Source organism: Diceros bicornis, chromosome 2 (assembly GCF_020826845.1).
Source record: "Diceros bicornis minor isolate mBicDic1 chromosome 2, mDicBic1.mat.cur, whole genome shotgun sequence".
Taxonomy (NCBI): Eukaryota; Metazoa; Chordata; class Mammalia; order Perissodactyla; family Rhinocerotidae; genus Diceros; species Diceros bicornis.
The window spans coordinates 89316587-89336171 of NC_080741.1; the positions used below are offsets into that span (position 1 = coordinate 89316587).

At 51.5% G+C, this 19585-nt stretch overlaps 1 protein-coding gene across 1 annotated transcript; it reads left to right on the forward strand.

Moving 5' to 3' along the window:
* The first annotated feature begins 16741 nt into the window (after positions 1–16741).
* GP9 (glycoprotein IX platelet) lies at positions 16742–17272 on the forward strand. Its single transcript, XM_058549960.1, has one exon. It carries the CDS (start codon positions 16742–16744, stop codon positions 17270–17272), a length of 531 nt encoding a protein of 176 aa, XP_058405943.1.
* The last annotated feature ends 2313 nt before the right edge of the window (positions 17273–19585 follow it).

Sequence of the window (19585 nt, forward strand, 5' to 3'; positions counted from 1 at the left end):
ACCATTATGAAGTATGCCAGAGCATTCTGTTCTTCTTAACAAGGCCTGCCCTTAAGAGAAAGCAGACTCCAGAGCAAGGAAAACTGTCAGAGATAAAGAGGGGCACAACATAGTGATAAACTAGCCAATTCTCCAAGAAGACGTAACAATCCTTAATGAGGATGTGCCTAACAGCAGAGCATCAAAATATATGAGGCAAAAACCAATAGAACTGCAAGGAGAAGTAGATGAACCCACTATTATATTTGGAGACTTCAACACCCCTCCAAGAGAAATGGACAGGTCCAGCAGGCAGAAAATCCGTGAGGACACAGTTGAACTCAACAGCACCATCAATCAACTGGATCGAATTGACATCTATGGACGACTTCATCCAGCAACAGCAGAATACACATTTTCTCAAGCTCACATGGAACGGTCACCAACATAGACCACATTCTGTGTCATAATACACCTTAACAAATTTCAAAGAATAGAAATCACACAATGTACGCTCTCAGACCACAATGGAATTAAAATAGTAATCAATAACAGACATACAGCTAGAAAATTCCAAAATATGTGGAGATTAAACAACACACTTCTAAACAACACATGGGTCAAAGATGAAATCTCAAGAGAAACTTAAAAATACTTTCAACTAAATGAAAATGAAAATACAATCTATCAAAACTTGTGGGATGCAGTGGTTAGAGGGAACTTTATAGCATTGAACATACATATCACAAAAGAAGAAAGATCTAAAATCAATAATCTAAGCTTTAACCTTAGGAAACTAGAAAAAGAAGAGCAAATTAATTTCAAAGTAAGTAGAAGAAAAGAAATAACAGAAATTAGAGCAAAAATCAATAAAATTGAAAGAAGGAAAACAATAGAGAAAATCAATGAAACCGAACTCTGGTTCTTTGAAAAGATCACTAAAATCAATAAGCCTCCAGCCAGGCCAATTAAGAAAAAGAGAGAGAAGACACAAATTACTAATATCAGAAATGAAAGAGGAGATCACTATAGATCCCATGCACATTAAAAGGATAATAAAGGAATACTATGAACAACTCTAAGCCCACAGATTTGATAACCTAGATGAAATGGACCAATTCCTTGAGATGCAATCTGCCAAAACTCACACAAGAAGGAATCTGAATATGCTTATATCTATTAAAGAAATTTAATTAATCATTAATAACCTTCCAAAACAGAAATCACCAGGCCCAGAAGGGTTCACTGGTAAATTCTACCAAACATTTAAGGAAGAAATTATTCCAATTCTCTACAATCTCCTCCAGAAGATAGAAGCAGAGAGAATACTTCCTAACTCATTCTGTGAGGCCAGCATTACCCTAATACCAAAACCATATAAAGATATCACAAGAAAAGAAAACTACAGAGCAACATTTGTCATGAAAACAGATACAAAAATCCTCAACTTAATATTAGCAAATCGAATCCAACAATGTACAAAAAGAATTACACACCACGACCAAGTAGGATTTATTCCTGGTATGCAAAGCTGGTTCAACATTCAAAAAATCACCCAGTGTAATCCATCACACCAACAGGCTAAAGAAGAAAAATCACATGATCATATCAATAGATGCAGAAAAAGCATCTGACAAAATCCAACACCTGTTTATGATTAAAAAAAAACTGTCAGCAAACTAGGACTAGAGGGGAACTTCTCCAACTTGATAAAGAACATCCACAGAAAACCTACTGCGAACATCAAACTCAATGGTAAGAAAGTAGAAGATTTCCCATTAAGATCAGGAACAAGACAAGGATGTCCCCTCTCACTGCTCCTTTTCAACATCTTACCAGAATTCCTAGCTAATACAAAAGACAAAAGAAGGAAATAAAAGGTGCTATGGACTGAATATTTGTATCCCCCCGAAAGTTCATGTCGAATCCCTAATCCCCAACGTGATGGCGTTTGTAGACGAGGCCTTTGGGAGGTAATTAGGTCGTGAGAGTGCCCTTATGAGAAGAGACATGAGAGAGCTTGCTTCCTCTCTCACTGTCTCCGCCTTGTGAGAATATAAGAAAGTGGCCATCTGTAACCAGGAAGAGGGCCCTCACCAAGAACCCAACCACGCTGGCACCCTGATCTTGGACTCCAGCCTCCAGAACTGTGAGAAATAAATGTTTGTCGTTTAAGTCACCCAGTGTGTGGTACCTTGTTACGGCAGCCCAAACTGACTAAGACAAAAGGTACACAGATTGGGAAGGAAGAAATAAAACTGTCTTTGTTTGCAGATGACATGATCATCTATGTAGACATCCAAAAGAATCAACAAAAAAACTGGAACTAATAAACAACTGTAGTAAGATTCCAGGATACAAGGTTAACATACAAAAGCCAATCGCTTTCCTATATACCAGCAATGAACAAGTGGAAATTGAAATCAAAAACACATTACCAGGGGCCGGCCCAGTAGCATAGTGGTTAAGTTCACGCACTCTGCATTGATGGCCCAGGGTTAGCTGGTTCTGATCCTGGGCACGGACCTACTTGCTGCTCATCAAGCCATGCTGTGGTGGTGTCCCACATAGAAGAGCTACAACTCTACAACTATGATACACAACTATGTCCCCAGGGCTTTGGGGAGAAAAAAGACAAAGAGGAAGATTGGCAACAGATGTTAGCACAGAGCCAATCTTCCTCAAAAAAAAAAAAAATACCATTTACATTAGTATCCCCCCAATGAAATACTTAGATATAAATCTAACAAAATATGTACAGGATCTATATGAGGAAAATTCTGATAAAAAAAAAAACTCTGATCAAAGAAATCAAAGAACTAAATAAATGGAGGCATATTCCTTGTTCATGGAGAGGAAGACTCAATATTATCAAGATGTCAGTTTTTCCCAGCTTGATCTCTGTGTTCAACGCAATCTCAATCAAAATCACAGCAAGTTACTTTGTGGATATTGACAAACTGATTCTAAAGTTTCTCTGGAGAGGCAAAAGACCTAGAATAGCCAACACAATATTGAAAGAGAAGAACGAAGTTGAAGGACTGACACTGTCTGACTTCAAGAATTACTGTAAAACTACAGTAACAAAGACAGCATGGTATTGGCAAAAAAATAGACAAACAGATCAATGGAACAGAACAGAAAGTCCAGAAATAGATCCACATAACTATAGTCAACTGATCTCTGACAAAGGAGCAAAGGCAACACAACACAAAGAGAGTCTTTTCAATACATGGTGCTAGAACAACTGGACATCCACATGCAAAAAAAAAGAAAAAGTGACTCTAGACACAGACCTTACACCCTTCACAAAAATTAACTCAAAGTGGATCATAGACCTAAATGTAAAATGCAAAACTATAAAACTCCTAGAATATACACAGGAGAAAATCTAGATGACCCTGAGTATAGCTATGACTCTTTTGTAGATACACCACCAAAGGCATGATCCATCAAATAAATGATTGATAAGCTGGACTTCATTAAAGTTAAAAATCTCTGCTCTGAGAAGGACACTGCCAAGAGACTGAGAAGACAAGCCACAGACTGGGAGAAAATATTTGCAAAAGACATATCTGATAAAGGATTATTATCATTTTGTGTGTGTGTGTGAGGAGGACTAGCCCTGAGCTAACATCTGATGCCAATCCTCCCCCTTTTTCTTGAGGAAGACTGGCCCTGGGCTAACATCTGTGCCCATCTTCCTCTACTTTATATGGGACGCTGTCACAGCATGGCCTAATAAGTGGTGTGTCAGTGCGTGCCTAGGATCTGAACCTGCGAACCCTGGGCTGCCGCAGCGGAGCGCGTGCACTTAACCACTTGTGCCAACGGGCCGGCACCAAGGATTATTATCCAAAATAAACAAAGAACTCTTAAAGCCAATAATAAGAAAACTAACAATCTAATTTTTTTTAAGTGGGCAAAGGCCCTAAGCAGATACCTCACCAAAGAAGATAAGAGATGGCCAATATGCACAGGAAAAGATGCTCAACATCAGACGTTGTTTGGGAGCTGCAAATTAAAGCAACAGTGAGATACCACTACACACCTGGTAGAATGGCCAAAAGCGGGAACACCAAATGCCGGGGAGGATGTGGAGCAAGAGGCGCTCTCACTCACCGCTGGTGGGAGTGCCATGAGGGGTGCAGCCACTTGGGAAGAGAGTGGGGAGGTTTTTTAAAAATAAACGTATTCTCATCATACAATCCAGCAAGCACACTCCTTGGTATTCACCCAAATGAGTTGAAAACTTATGTCCACACAAAAACTTGCACATGGATGTTTACAGCAGCTTTATTCACAATTGCCAAAACTTGGAAGCAACCAAGACGTCCTTCAGTAGGTAAATGGATAAACAAACTGTGGTCCATCCAGACAGTAGAATATTATTCAGCACTGAAAAGAAATGAGCTGTCCGGCCACGAAATGACATGGAGGAACCTTAAATGCATGTCACTAAGTGAAAGAAGTCAATCTGAAAAGGCTGCAAACTGTATGGTTCCAACTATATGACATTCTGGAAAAGGCAAAGCCGGAGACAGTGAAAAGTTCTGTAGTTGCCAGGGGTTAGAGGGGAGGTGGGATGAATAGGCAGAGCACAGAGGAATTTAGGGCAGTGAGACTATTCTGTATGATCTAGAATGGCAGATATATGTCACTATAAATTTGTCCAAACCCATAGAATGTGCAACCCCAAGAGTGAAACCTCATGTAAACTGCAGACTCTGCGTGATGACGAGGTGTCAGCGTAGCTTCATCAGTTGTAACAAATGCACCTCGCTGGTGGGGGATGTTCATAGTGGGGGAGGCTGGGGGAGGGACAGGGAGTATAGGCAAACTCTGTACTTGCCACTCGATTTTGCTTTGAACCTAAAACTGCTCTAAAAATTAAAGTCTATTTAAAAAAGAAGATGGAGAGAATAGATACGGGAGGTCTCAGCTGTCTTTGCTCAGTCAGTCTTGGTGTCAGGCACTTCCTGGACCCTCAGCCTCGCTGAATTGTGGCCTAGATGGCCTCCCCTTGTACCCAAGGGGGAGAAGCTGGGACTTCCTCAACTTCAAGACCTGGAACTTGAGTGTGACCTAAGCGTCTGCCTGATGCTCTGCCCTGGCCCAAGGTTGCCCTGCTGCTCCCTGCCTGGTGGAGCCTGGCCCGAGCTTCCACTGGGAGCCTGCGGCCCCACACCACCTCAGTGTGAGATGCCCTGAGAGGACCATGGACTTCCTGGAGAAAGGCCGGAGTCAGGGAGCAAAGGCAGCATCAACATCTGTGACCAACAGAAACTACCTCCACCTTCGAGTGATGAGGACAGTGACAAGGGCCCTGCCCTTGGCCACACAGCTCAATAACAGACCCAGGATTCAGGCCCAGCCTGTCCAACCCAAGCCCATACTCATAACCACTTGACCAGCCTGTCGCTGTGATAAGCAGGCAGGGCCTTTACTGAGCACCAAGGCCTGAGATCACCGAGAGGAAAGGAGGTCAGAATGCATGATTTCACAGAAAGATGGGGTGCATCTTTGCTGAGCTGAAGTCTGGGGTCATGTCTCCAGGGAGAGAAATGGTGGAGCCCAGGGAACTGCCGTCATGGGAAACTTGGGGTTTCTTCCAGTCAGAAATGGAATAAATGCACAATTCCTGAAAACTTCACCAAAAACAGAGCCTCCCCTGATATTTGGACCAACCCAAGTATCAGTAACGACCCCAATCCAGAAGTTTCCTGTTAGTTGAGGCTCCTGGGAGCTACCATTAACCAATTAATCCCTTGGTAGATGCCTCTCAGTACAATTTTAGAATTTTCTTGATAGCAGCCTTGCAACTATTTGAATTTGAAAACTTCCTGTTAAAATGTCTACAAAGTCTTTGATATTCTTCCTTCAAGATGTAAAACGGGGGCCGGCCCCGTGGCATAGCAGTTAAGTGTGCGCTCCGCTGCTGGCGGCCCGGGTTCAGATCCTGGGCATGCACTGATGCACCGCTTATCAGGCCATGCTGTGACAGTGTCCCATATAAAGTGTAGGAAGATAGGCACAGATGTTAGCCCAGGGCCAGTCTTCATCAGCAAAAAAAAAAGAGGAGGATTGGCATGGATGTTAGCTCAGGGCTGATCTTCCTCACCAAAAAATAAATAAATAAAAAAAGAAAAAGAAAAAAGATGTAAAACCGAATTCCCTGAGCTAGACTTAGCGACTCCCATCTAACAAAGAGAATGTGGCGGAATTGATGGTATGACTTCTGATACTAGGTCATGAAAGGCCTGTGGCTCCCTCACTCTCTAGGTTGTGAGGACACCCAAGCAGCCCTGTGGAAAAGGCCACACGACAAATCAAAGTCTTCTGTCAACCGCGAGCAAGGAGCTGAGGCCTCCAGCCAACAGCCACAGCTCACATCTGGAAGCATGTCCTCCGGCCCTGGTCAAGTCTTCTGATGATGGCAGCCCTGGCTGAGATCTTGACTGCAGTACCCAGAACCAGAACTGCCCAGCTAAGCCCCTCCCAAGTCCTCACCCAGAAACCATGTGAGCTAGTAAACGAACACATGTTACTGTTTAAAGCTGCTTTTAGTTTGGGGGATGGTTTGTTATGCAGCAATAGACAACCAATACATTTCCTAATAAAAGTCATGCTTCATCAGAACGTAGAGTACTTTGGGTGTGTTCATGGTGGGTGTGGAGGTCTGTTAGTAACCGTTGGAGGCCTGACAAGAATCATTAGCAGGTTGGAAAGATGACAAGAGACCCCAGGCAGGGAGCCAGCCGAAGGCTGAAGGAGCACCCCAGGGCACTGAGGTTCTGGGGGGCAAAGGGGGTGGGTATGCACATACCTGCTCAGGCCTGATGGCTGCCGCGGTCCCCCTCCAGCCAGCAGACTGACATAACACACTCTGGCCCAGTGCAGGCCAGGCGGCCTGGGGGTGGGGGCAGGGGAGCAGGCAACAGAGAGTTGGGGAGGTGACAGGAGGCGGAGTCCGCGTTAGCTGAGGCTCCAGGTCCCGATGCAGGCTTCATTGTCCTGTTGGACTTCACTTACACAACACATGCAAAGACAAGATGACTGTGAGTTTCAAGATAGCAGCCACAGAGTATTACACCCCACGCATGGGGCCCTTCTGATTGGGGACCCCTGTGCAATTACACCTGTGCATGCCCCTGAAGCTGGCCCTGGGTGGGGGAGAAAGTGGGGAGGGGGCATGAGGGAGGGCACTAATCCTACTACTTCTCAGAAAAAATAGGAGAATCGAATATTTGTGAACAGTCTTCATATCTACCACTCTTCTTTTGCCTTTTTTCAGAAAGGTTTCTTTGGGGTTTGTCAAATGGTCTTCAATTCGTTAAAAATGTTTTCTGGGAAATTCTAACTAATGTCCTCTCTCACTTTTTAGCAATGAAATCATTCTGTTGCCCTCAAATTGCCAGCCCTCCCCACTCCGACCAAAATTTATCCTGTAATTTCAGACTTTTGCCACTAGGTGGCGAACGTACTCATTGAAAAGAGGAATGAATGGGAACTCGTTCAAAATCAGCTCAAAGCAGAGGTCCCGGAGGCCCCGGTTTAAGGGATTTCAATGTCCTCTTCTTGGGCATTTACCATATCATTCCCACCACTTGTGCTATTACTGACTCAATATTTTTCTTAGAATCAGCTCACTTTTAAGTTTACATAAATGATTTTAAGAAGGAAAGTGTATGTGCTCTAATTTAGAAGGTGACATAGCAGTAAGTTCACAGAAAATACAAGAACAGTGTTAACTTCTGACCAGGTGCATTTGCTGAGCCTGAGGCAACAAGCAAGGGTCTAAGTCCAGTGTTTAGGGCTGCCAAGTGGGAGGAGGGGCACCCGCGCCAAGCCAGGCTGTGTCGAGTCCTTATAGTCATGAGACAAAAATACTCAGACACCAGAATCAGATCAGAGCGGGTCAGGCCCACCTTTCACGCCCTGACAGCACCCAGGCAGACCCCTGCCCTTGGCTGGCTGACCCGGCACCAGCTGTGCCAGGCTCTGAGCATCGCACTTTACCTGCCTGACTCACTCAGCCCTCATGGCCCCCGGGGGGGCAGGGTATTTTATTCTCCCCAATTTACAGATGAAGAAACTAAGGCAGAGAGAGGCTGAGACTATTGCCCAAGATCGCAGAGCTAATACATAGCAAAACTGGGTTTGGAAGCCAGGCATGCTGCTCCACAGCCCCCAGACGGCTTTATCGATGGAGACGTGTGTCTGCAAAGAACCAGCAAGCGGGGCTTCTGGGGCAGGGGTAACCTATCTCCCCCTGCTGCGCACAGGCTAAGAGTGCTAGATAGTAGTCACCGCCTCTTAACCTCCTCTGCTTCCCGTGAGAAGGAAACATTGCTTCAGGGGGTAGTGAAGGATTCTGGGCCCCAAGATAAAGCTTTGCTAAGCAGCTCCCCTTACAATACAATTACCAGACGAAGGCTCTCTCCCTCAGGTCAGGGGTGGGAGGGGGTGACTCTGTCTTTTGTGTGTCTTGTTATTTGTATCATGGGCAGGTGCCACCAGAAGCCACCTAAGATCCTTGACCGACTTTCAGGCACCCATCTCTCTGTGAACAGCACCCAGCACACCTCCCCTGTGGGCGCCCGGAGTCGCTGAGGAGCTGCTGGACTCATGGGCAGACAGACAAGCCAACAGCAGTGCCACTACCTCAGCTGGGGAAGCGGGTCAAGGAGGGCTTCCTGGAAGAGGTCATGCCCTAGGTGAATCTTAAAGGATCGAGTGCACCAGCCACAATTTAGGGGAGGGCTCCAGAAAGAGAAAGGCACAGAGAGAGGAATCAGCATGTGGGTGGGGAGCAGGGGACAAGAACGACCTGCCATGAAGCTTCCTGTCATGAAGAGATGACAGGGGAGGCTGGAGAGGATGGCCAAGGAGAACCCTGCTGAGGAGTTGGATTTTATCCCGAAGACACTGGGGAGCCCTGAAAGGACGTTGAGCCTCTCCTGGGCAGTGGCGAGGTCAAACCTGCATAGCCAGAGGCAGAGACTGCCATCCAGGAGACAGCAATCCTGGAGAGAGAGGGATTGGCCAGAACTAGAAGAGAGACGGTCAGCAAAGGAGACAGGTATGTATTGCACACCTACTCCGTGCCAGGTATAGGTGTAGTTACAATGGAACAGAGTCCCTGCCCTCCTGAAGTTCACGTTCAGCAGGAGGAGATACTTCGTAAATGCACACAAAATGTAAAAATAAGGTAATTCAGGTCCTGATAAGTGCTATGAGGGAAATTAAATGGAGGACCATGATGCAGAATGATGGGAGGGCTGCCTTAGTTAGGGGGGCCTTTGCGGAGGGGTCATTTGAATTGAGACATGAATGATGGTCAGGAGGAAGCCAGGGAAGGGTCTGGGGGAACGGTGCTCCAGGCAGAGGGACCAGCGAGTGCAAATGCCCTGAGGTGGGACGATGCAGGACCGTTTAAGGAACAGAAAGAAGGTCCGTGTGGCTGCAGCTCAGTGAGCAAAGAGGAGAGTGCATGACGAGGTCGAGAACCAGGCAGGGCCAAGCCGCACAGGGCCTCATAGGCCACAGAAGGGGTTCTGAGTTTATTGTGTTTGCAGTGGGAAGCCAAGGGGGCTGACGGGAGACCAGGGCGGTGGCAGCACAGGGAGACGTGATTCCGCCCTGAATGTGTTCTGGGGCTGAGACCACAGGGATTACTGACCAGTCGGACAGCAAGCAGAGACAAATCCATGGAGGAGTTTTGTGGAGAGGCGCAGAGAAAGCGGCGGTGATTGGAGGGCGATGTGGAATTAGGCAAGGGTTTTTCAAAAGGGCAATGTCATAGGCCGTCTGTAACCTGATGGGAATGATCCAGTAAAGGAGAAACTGACGATGCGGGAGAGACAGGGGCAGGAGCGATGTCCTCCAGCAGGAGAAAGGGGGTAGGATTCAGAGCACAGGGTAGAGTGTGCCCTGCGTGCTGGTCTTCTCCTGCTGCTGTAAGAAATTACCAGGGGTGGCCCCGTGGCTTAGCGGTTAAGTGCGCGCGCTCCGCTGCTGGCGGCCCGGGGTTCGGATCCCGGGTGAGCACGGACACACCACTTGTCCAGCCATGCTGAGGCCACGTCCCACATACAGCAACTAGCAGGATGTGCAACTATAACATACAACTATCTACTGGGGCTTTGGGGAGAAAAAGGGGGAAAAGAAGGAGGAGGATTGGCAATAGATGTCAGCTCAGGGCTGATCTTCCTCACACACAAAAAAGAAGAAATTACCGGAAATCTAGGGGCTTACAGCAACACTCGCTCGTTATCTCACACTTGGCTTGGGGCAGAAGTGCCGGCACAACATGGTTCTGTGTTCTCTGCTTGAGGTCTCACAGGGCCGAAGTCAAGGTGTGGGCAGGGCTGTGCTCCTTCCCCGTGGCTCCGGGGAAGAATCCGCTTGCCAGCTCATTCCAGCTCTTGGCAGCACCCAGCTCCTGCTTTCTCTTCAAGTCGGCAATGGCACAGCAAGTCCTTCTCGTGCTCGACTTCTCCTTCTGCTGCATCTCTCTCACTTCCTTTCCTGTCACCAGCAGGAGAAAGTTCTCTGCGTTTAAGGGCTCACAGGTTTAGATCAGGCCCTCCTGGAAACCCTCCCTTTTTTAGGTCAGCTGTGCCTTAAAACACAACACAGCCACAGCAGTGATGTCTCATCAGTTCCTGGGGTCTGAGGATTAGAGTGTGGGCTCTTGGGAGTCATTCCTAGGAATTCTGCCCACCCAGCCTTATAGGAGCAGGACCCTCTTGTGCCGTAGCAGGTGGGAAGGCAGAACATGTGGGCACAGATATGGGCAGGTTGGCAGATTTGGTGTTGGGATATAGCAGCTGCCGTGACAGAGACCTGAAAAGACAGAGACTTAAACAAGATACAATTTTCTCTCTCATTCAGGGAAACGTCCAGCAAGGCATGCCAGAGCTGGATGGCAGTCCCAGAACCATCAAGCACCCAGGCTCCTCTGTCTGTTTGCCCTGCCAGCCTCAATTCAGGGCTACTCCTCATGGATGGAGATGGCCTCCCCAACCCCCTGCAGCCAGCAGGAAGCAGAAGCAGGAAGCTGCTCACATCACTTCCTCTTTTCCTACTGGCGTACACTTGGTCACATGACTACATCTAAAGGCAAAGCAGGCTGGGAAATGTAGTCTTTAGCTAGAAGGCCATGTGTCCAGTTAAAATTCTATGTGTGTGGAAGAAGAGGAGAGTGGACCCTGGGGGACAGTGGTCATCCGCGAGTCAGCTTGTGAGGCCATGACGTTGAACAAGATAAAAGGACAGTGATAGGGCCACTGGCCTGGAGATTTGATGAGGTCAGAGCTGGGCTGGAGCAGGCCTGCTCAAAGACGTGAGCTGGAATGGGGAGACGGTAGTCAGGGGGTTGGGGCTATTGAATGGAGGCTTCAAGGAGGAGCGGTTGCCGGTGAGGGCCAGTCTGTGGGGGTGAGCAGTGGGGTGGAGCCGAGGGCAGGAGCACAGGGGAAAAGAGGCCAACGGACTGTGAGGCCAGGGTGCCCAAGGGTCACAGAGAGGAAGGGCGGTGCTCTGCTGGACAGGAAGCCATGCGTCCAAAGTGGGGGTCACCCATGAAGGAAAGGGAGTGACCAGGAGGGGGAGCAGCAGGCGGGAACAGGTGGCCTGGCAGACAACATGCATGTCAAAAGAGTTGGGGTTTGGAGTGAGGAAGAGAAATCACCCAGAAGCAGCAAAAAGGACAGGGTCCTGGGGGACAGCTGGGTTCCCACTCTAGAAGTGGAGGAGGAGGTCAGAGGAGAAGGTGGGGGTGAGCGTTGCTTGAGAGACGTAGGAGGGTCAGCGGAGGGGGACAGAGAGCGAGCAGAGAATGGGGCCACAGAAGAGGGTACGAAGTCCAGGGATGTGCGGAAAGCAGTCGGCCAACCTGGCGGCTGGTGGGATGCGGGAATGAGGGAGAGAGGGCCCCAGGTTTCTGGTGGGTGACCAGGTGGAGTGTGCCAGCCATCTCTAAGGTGGAGAGCGCTTGGGTGAGGGGCATGACTTTCAGGGGGCAGGAGGAGACAGAGTCCGGTCTAGGCCATGGTGAGTGTGAGGGCCCTGCAGGGCACTCAGAGGGGGTGTTCTGGATGCCTAGGTCTGGGCTGGCGTTGGAGATGGGCGGGCCAAGTGCGTACAGCTGGACTTGAAGCCAAGAGAGAACGTACAAGACTGAGAAAGGACCTGGTGCCCGCGGCGGGTAGCAACTATACCTGGTTTGGCTGTGAAGCAAAGGTGCAGAGTGGATTGGGTGCGGAGCGTGCTTTGGTGTTCAAAACAACACACACGCGCACACACGCTAGATTTTTCCAGACGGAGGAGGTCATAAATATGCTTACAGACTGAGAGGAAGGGGCCAGAGAGAGGGGGCCTCCATATATAGAGAGGCGGGGGTGACCTAGCCTGGAGCCTGAAGGGGCAGGAGCAGGGAATGCCTCAGTTTCCCCATAGGGAAATGGGTGTAGTAAACCAGGTCAGCCAACTTGGGCAGCCCTGGAGGAGGAGTCCCTCCCTCCCTCAGGAAGCCGGGACAGCTGCCCCCTCCCGCCCCCAGCCCCCACGAAGGCCTGTCCCACTGAGATAAGGAGAGCAGGCCTGCCCTTTATGCCCAGAGATTCATTAAATAAAAGATGCCGCATCCACACAATGGAGCCACCTCAATGCTGGTGACACTTGCCAGTGTAGTCACAGGAGGAAAAGGAGCTTCAAAGGAGTGTGGGCCCCGAGTGACCCTATTTGGGTAAGAAAACAACACACACGGGAACAAAATGAAAGGCAGCCTTGCTTGCTTGACGTTGGGATTGAGGGACATTTTTATTGTCTCCTTCCCGCTCATCTGCACGTTCTAATTTTCCCACAATGAGAATGGTATTTTATTTGTGTAGTTTTTGTTGTTTTAAATTGTACATGCTAGAAACAAGAAGGAAATCTCAGAGGCCCGAGAGGAACTGAGAGTGTGGGCCCAATTAGGTCAGGTCAGGAGCCCGGCCTGGGGGCTGTGGGGCCCCTCTCCCTGGGGCCCTTCCACCTGCTGTGAGGCATGCCGGCAGGTGGAGGGGGGCCAGACTGGGGCCCAGGAGGGGGGGAAGAGAAGGCCCCAGGAGGCTGAGTTCCTGCCCAGGGTCCGGGCTCCTGGGGGACCCTCACAGCGTTCCCGCCAGGTGACCCACGGGAGCAAGCAGGCTCCAGAGCAGATGTGACTCCAGGCACCGAGCGACGCCTTCCCCACCCTGCTGTGGGCCGGGCAGCAGGAGGTCGAGGAGGGCGGCCCGCCTGGACGCCTCCCCGGGCCTCACAGGATGGCGCACGCCCAGCGCCGTCCCGGAGAGCAGAGCTGGGCCGAGCGGGGGCCGGGGGAACCCGGGGGCCCTCCGAGAGCCTCCCTAGGGAGGGCCGGCCCAGCCCCGCGCCCGGGGAGGACCCAGGCCAGTCCGAGAGGAGCGCGGGACGAGAAAGAACGCACACACTCCCGACAATCGAGGGCAAGGGTGGTTTATCACAGGTTGTTTTACCAACATGGGGCATTATTTTACACTCACGTGCATTTCACTCTTATCACTCGACAGTACTTAATGGAAATTCCTTCAGCGCCATTCTCACAGTTTTGTTTAATTTTACATAATGTCTATAACACTCCGTGGTGGGATGTGCCAGTATTTACTCCTTTTGTTTCCAGTTTTGTGCTACTATTAACAATGCTGCAGTACACATCTTTGCGTATTAAAAAAACAATCCCAGGGGTCCTAGGAACGGAAGGGTGCTGATGGTGGCCGCTGTGGCAGGTGTGCTGAGAGGCTCAGCTAGCCAGCTCTCCCCTCTGTAGGGTAAGGGGGCGGGTTAGAAAAGGACCAGGGTCTCTCCTGCTGATGGAGTCCTTTATGGTGAAATCATTTGTTCACTCGTGCAATCACCCAGCACAAACTAACTGAGGAGCCGCGACGTGCAGGCACCAACCCAGGCACTGTGACTTGCCCCCGAGGAGGGCGGAGAGGCTCCGGCTCTCAGGGGGCTGACATCCTGGTGAGAGAAGCAGACGACAAGCACACACGAGAATGACATCCACTCTGTGCGTTGAAGAAGGCTAGGAGTTGCAGGATACCAAAACAAAGCAAAACAGAACACCCCTCTGTTGTGAACGTCAGAATAGTCCTGCGGGTCTGTGTGGACGGAGGGTGTGAAGCACCCTCGGCCCTCTGCCCGTGACTTTTCCTGCCTGGCCACTGTGACTTCTGGTGTTTCCACCCTGCTGTAAAGAACAGAGCTCAGCTGGAGAGTCTCCAGGTCCCCTCCATCCCGGCTAGGGTGACAGCTGGCCCTGCTAATGTAGCCTCAGCCGGCAGCATAGCTGCACCAGGCCTTCGTTTCGCTCTCCAGCCCTACACCCCTCCGAGTTTTAGAAGGGTGTAGAACCCTCCAGACTGGGGGCCCAGGACCCTCTTCTCAGGTTGGAAGTCCTTGGCTGACACTGCTGTGATCCCGGGGAATGGCCCAGGGACCCCCTTCCTCTCCTCAGCAGCACCCCCATTCTGGGCACCCTTCTGGGCACCTCTGGCCAAGGGCTCTGTCTACTCGGGTTGCTGACACCCCTTCCTTATGTTCCCAGGCATTGCTCTACCCAGGCCTTCCCACACTTCAGTTCCCCCTACCCACACACGGGCGCAAATTTTGCCATCTCTGCAAACCCTGTGATTTAGTTAATATTTCATAATAGTGGCATTTTTATAACTTACTATAAAATGCATATGTTGATATTTTAATTTTATAATACAGTTTATAATATTTTACTGTTAGCCTTGATTTTCATTCATATTTTATAATATTAAAAATATAATTAAATTACGAATATGTCTCTTTTAAAGGGAAACATTTAACATAAATAACAGTAACATACATGGAAAGCTGATGTCACTCCACCAAGTAGAATGTACTATAGAATCAAATATAATGCCAATGAAACCATGGTTTTACATTCTAGCTGGAGACTAATGTCTGATGGAGGTGCTGAGCCCCAGGCCTGCAGCTCCTCGTTAAGAAGGAGGATCAGGAAGTGCTAGAAGGTGCTAAAGATGCAGTGGCACCAAAAGGAGACTTTCCCTACTTATTCAGAAGGACCAAAGAGAATTAAAAATTAAGTCGCTCTCCCCTCGTAGGATTCTCAGCCCGTGGGAGCTGCCCAACCTACATCTCTGTGAGACAAGCAGGACAGGGAGCACTGCTCCCATTTACGAACGAGGAGCACAGATTCGGAGAAAGAACACGCAGAGCACTCATCTCGGGAGCCTCCTCCTCCCGGAGCCTTCCTCATCTCCTGGACCAGGTGTGGGGCCTCCTCGGCTCTCCCACACACCTGTGCTGAGGCTCCCCGAGGCACTGGCTGTACAGTGGGACATGCTGTGGGCCTCCCTCCTGTAAACGGGGGTTGACCCGCGGTTCTGTGCCAAGGCCCCGGGACCCCGAGGGCCCCTGCCTCTGCAGATAGGCCCTCCAGGGCTGCACTTGGGGGATAAGCCAGGCTATTTTCATCACTTCCTTCCTCTCACTCAAGCAGTGACCACCATCGGCTGCCTCACGTAGAGCTGCCACCAGGGCCTCGACAGGACAGTTCAGGCCGCAGAAGGGGTCCCTCGACCGCAGGTCTCACAGGTGAGTGGCCCTCTCACTACCCAGCACAGCCTCCCCGCCATGGGCCCCTCCCAGCTGGGACGGGGGGACAAGGCCCACAGGGAGAGGGGAGGCTGGCAGTCAAGTCCTGCCTCTGTCCCTCCTTTGGTGGCGTTCTCCTTTAGAATTCGAGGTTGGGAGGGGGCGCTCGCTCTGAGACACTGAATCCTTGGCTGAGTCAAGATTCATTGGTTTATTCGACAAATGTTCGTTGGAAGCCTGCCGTGGGCCAGACCCTGGAGGGAGAGCTCATCTCAGGAAGGGGTAACAGCCCCCAACTGAGTCCTGGAGGAAGGCAGTGACCCAGACAGAAGACTGGGGCTCATGAAACTTGAGTTTGAGTCTAGTCCCTGACACGGACCACTGGGTGAGCCTGCACAAGTCACTCTCCCTCGCTGGTGCTCGATTTCCCCAGGTCCAAGCATCAGCCTAGATCAACGCCTTTCCAGACAGAGCCCCTCCTGGGTTCACTTCCCTGTCCCTACCTCAGCACCCTCGCCCTGCTGTTTTCTACATCAGGCATCACGGAAGAGTTCACTAGCTTTGGCGAAGCTGTTTGGAATCGATGGGGTGAGGTGTGGTCTGTAAAGTCTACACCAGCAGCCTGACCCCAGGCTCAGGCGTGGAGGCTGAGAGCAGCCTGGGAGGCCCACTCTAAGGCCTTTCCCCAGGCTCTGGGGGCCAGGGACCAGGGCTGGGGGCCGTTTAGCAGGCTTCTGCTCTCCCCACCCCTGAGCAGGGGCTGGGGTCTCTGATAGGGGCCAGGAGGTCCCTTCCCCTTCCCAAGAACACACTGACCCCGCCCCCCTCCCCCTCAGAGCCACCCTCCACATCCCGCCTTCTGAGTGTCCAGCGAGGGTCAGCCAGGCCCGGGTTGGCTACACTTCACCTCCGTCAGTCTTCACCCCATTTCACAGAGGAGAAAGCTGAGGCCTGAGAAGGGAGGTGAGTCGTCCCTTGACCCAGGTCAGGTCCCACTGTGCCCAGTGTCCAGTGGCCCTCAGGATGAGGGGGGACCTCTCCCCCAGGATGAGGGAGAGCCAGGCCCTCCCTCATCTCATGGTCACTCTCCCCACAGCCAGCCTGCCCAATGCCTGTCTGGGGGGCCCTGTTCCTGCTCTGGGCCGCGGAGGCCGCCAAGGACTGCCCCACACAGTGCACCTGCCAGGCCCTGGAAACCATGGGGCTGCGGGTGGACTGCGAGGGGCGGGGGCTCACCGCCCTGCCTGCTCTCCCCGCCCACACCCGCCACCTCCTGCTGGTCAATAACAGCCTGCGCTCCATACCCCCCGGCGCCTTCGACCACCTGCCCCAGCTGCAGACCCTCAGCGTGTCGCAGAACCCCTGGCACTGTGACTGCAGCCTCACCTACCTGCGCCTCTGGCTGGAGGACCGCATGCCTGAGGCCCTGCCGCTCGTTCGCTGTGCCAGCCCCGCCCTCGCCACCCACCGCCCGCTGGGCCAGCTGACGGGCTACGAGCTGGGTGACTGCGGCTGGCAGCTACAGGCGTCCTGGGCCGCCCCGGGGTTCTGGGGGGACGTGGCGCTGGTTGTCGTGGCCACGCTGGGCCTGGCTCTCCTGGCTGGCCTGCTGTGCACCGTCACAGAGCCCCTGGACTGAGCCCAGGACCCCAGGGTCCTCCCAGACCAGCGGCCAGGACGTGAGCCCCTGCTCAGACCCCACTAGCCCTGGTCAGCCCGAGCCGCCGGTAGCTCAAAATAGACTCGCTGCTCAGCCGCCTTATCCAAGCTCGGAGATTTCCTCAGCACCTGAGTCTGGCTCTTTCTGGAAACCTGCGTCCATTTGTTATCACCAGATATCAAGTGGGGCTTCTCCGTCCCCCAAGTTCCTAGTAAAACGGGCTGCCCCACACCAGCCACCCCCAAGTCCACAGTCTCTGGAGCTGCTCTGCCCCGTCCCAGGACTGGGTTCTCCTGGCCCCACATGGGCCGCCCCGGACAGCCCAGGCCAATCTCACGTCGATACTCGGCCCTTCTCCAAACTCCACAAAAAGCTTGTTCTCACAACACAGCAGCGAGCAGAGCAGGAGGCACTGAAGACCCTGGGCGGGGGAGAGAAGGGGTTTCCATCTCTGCAATACACATACCTCGAAAGGCACCTCACTGTCCCCAAAATGGCCGTCGGCCACTCTCCTGGCCAGGAGGCCACCTGGGCTCCCCTGGCCCCATCCTTTCTCACCTCCTCCTGCGCTACTTTCTCTCTCCTTTTCCCCCTCTCTACCCTTGTTCTTCAGAAACAAAACAACGAATTCCTCCCTCTCGCATGGAAACAACTCCCCTCCAAGTGCTGACATCAGAAACTTGCAAACTCTGGGGTCTCCCTTCTACCCCAAGCAACAGTCACCGAATTCTTCACACAAGACACTTCTCTCCCTCAGAGGAATTCTGGGGCCAGCAGTTAAAATAACAAACTTTCCTCCACCATATGAGACAGCATTTACTGGTCCGTTACTGGCCAAGTCACACCCAAATCTAATTACACCAATGTCCCCCCTCAAGGACCTCCATGTGGTGGGCCAGCAGACCTGTGCGCCGATAAGAACAATGCCAACTGGAGGCGGGCCTGTGGGTCAGAGGGTGCCACAAGGAAGGCCAAGCAGGCGCAGAGAGCCACTAGAGGGCAGCTACCCACAGAGGAGAGGCTGGAACAGGAGCCCAAACTCAGGGGGAGGGAGGGGCAGTAGAGTGTGGTGGAGACTGTGGCAAACCAGAGAGCCCGTTCTATCCAAAGATGCCCAGCCGAATGCTGCCATGTGGAGATGCAGACCCAGGTGCCCAGTCTTCTGTTCTTCCAGAGATATTGGAAATCTAAATTTTTATGTGAAATCTCTAAATTATTCAAGTGTAAGCAACTAAATCAAAAAAATTTTAAATATATATCAGCAGAATAAAGAAAACATATTAATTGACGAGATGGAGTCCATAGGCTGAGAGTCTGTGATTTCTGGGTTAAGAATCACCTGTAACATGGCCGCCTAATGAGAACAATGGTAAAAGGCAGCATCTACTTACGGGACACTTCGTATGAATGAGGCCCTGCGGGAAGCACCTCACGTTGGGCATTCTGTATCCTGTGCAAACCGTGTGAGGAAGGGGCTGTTCTCTCACACTGTGTGGAGGAGGACGCAGGCCCAGGGCCCTCCACATTCACTTCACAGGAATGGTCCCAGACAGGCCCCCTTTCACACCAGAAAAGTGCTCCCTTGAAAGCTTCCTGGCCCCTGGGACCCCTTAGAACCAAGGCCCTGCAGCCCCCAAGTCCCCACATGGGGTGCCCCTAAATTCTGCCCCTGCTCCTTCCTGAGGCCAGTGCATGTGGCCACAGGGCTGGTGCTACAGTGATCACCATGCCAGGCCTGGATCCTGTTGGCTGAGTGGTTCGGTCCAGTGAGAACCTGCCAGGAGCCTGGCAGCCCGGCGTCACCAATCAGACTTCCCTGAGGGTGGGGAGGAGTGGAGGGACCTTCAGCGGCCAGGCGGGGATTTCCCAAGGTGCATAATGGATCCACATGGGAGCCCCAGGAAAATAGGTCCACTGGGAAGTTCTATTCACCATCTCCGTCATCCCCACCATCTCCATCATCCCCACCATCTCCATCCCAGGCCAGCAAGGCCACCACCAGAGAGCTGTCTCCACAGTCCCACCCGCTCCACAGCCACCAACCCCAGCATCAATACCTCCCACCACTACAACCAACCGTACCACATAAGCCACCACTGTCCCCTATAGGACAACAGTCAGCCACAGTCACCTCCCCATGGCCAGCGACACATTCTCCCTTCCCCATGGCCACCAACCCCATCTCCTCCACGACCACCAGCTCCCACCACGGCCTGCACACTAGCCTCATACTTGCCACCCCTTCCGTTCTCTCCAGCACAGCTGCAGACAGCAGCCCCATGAGTCAACACT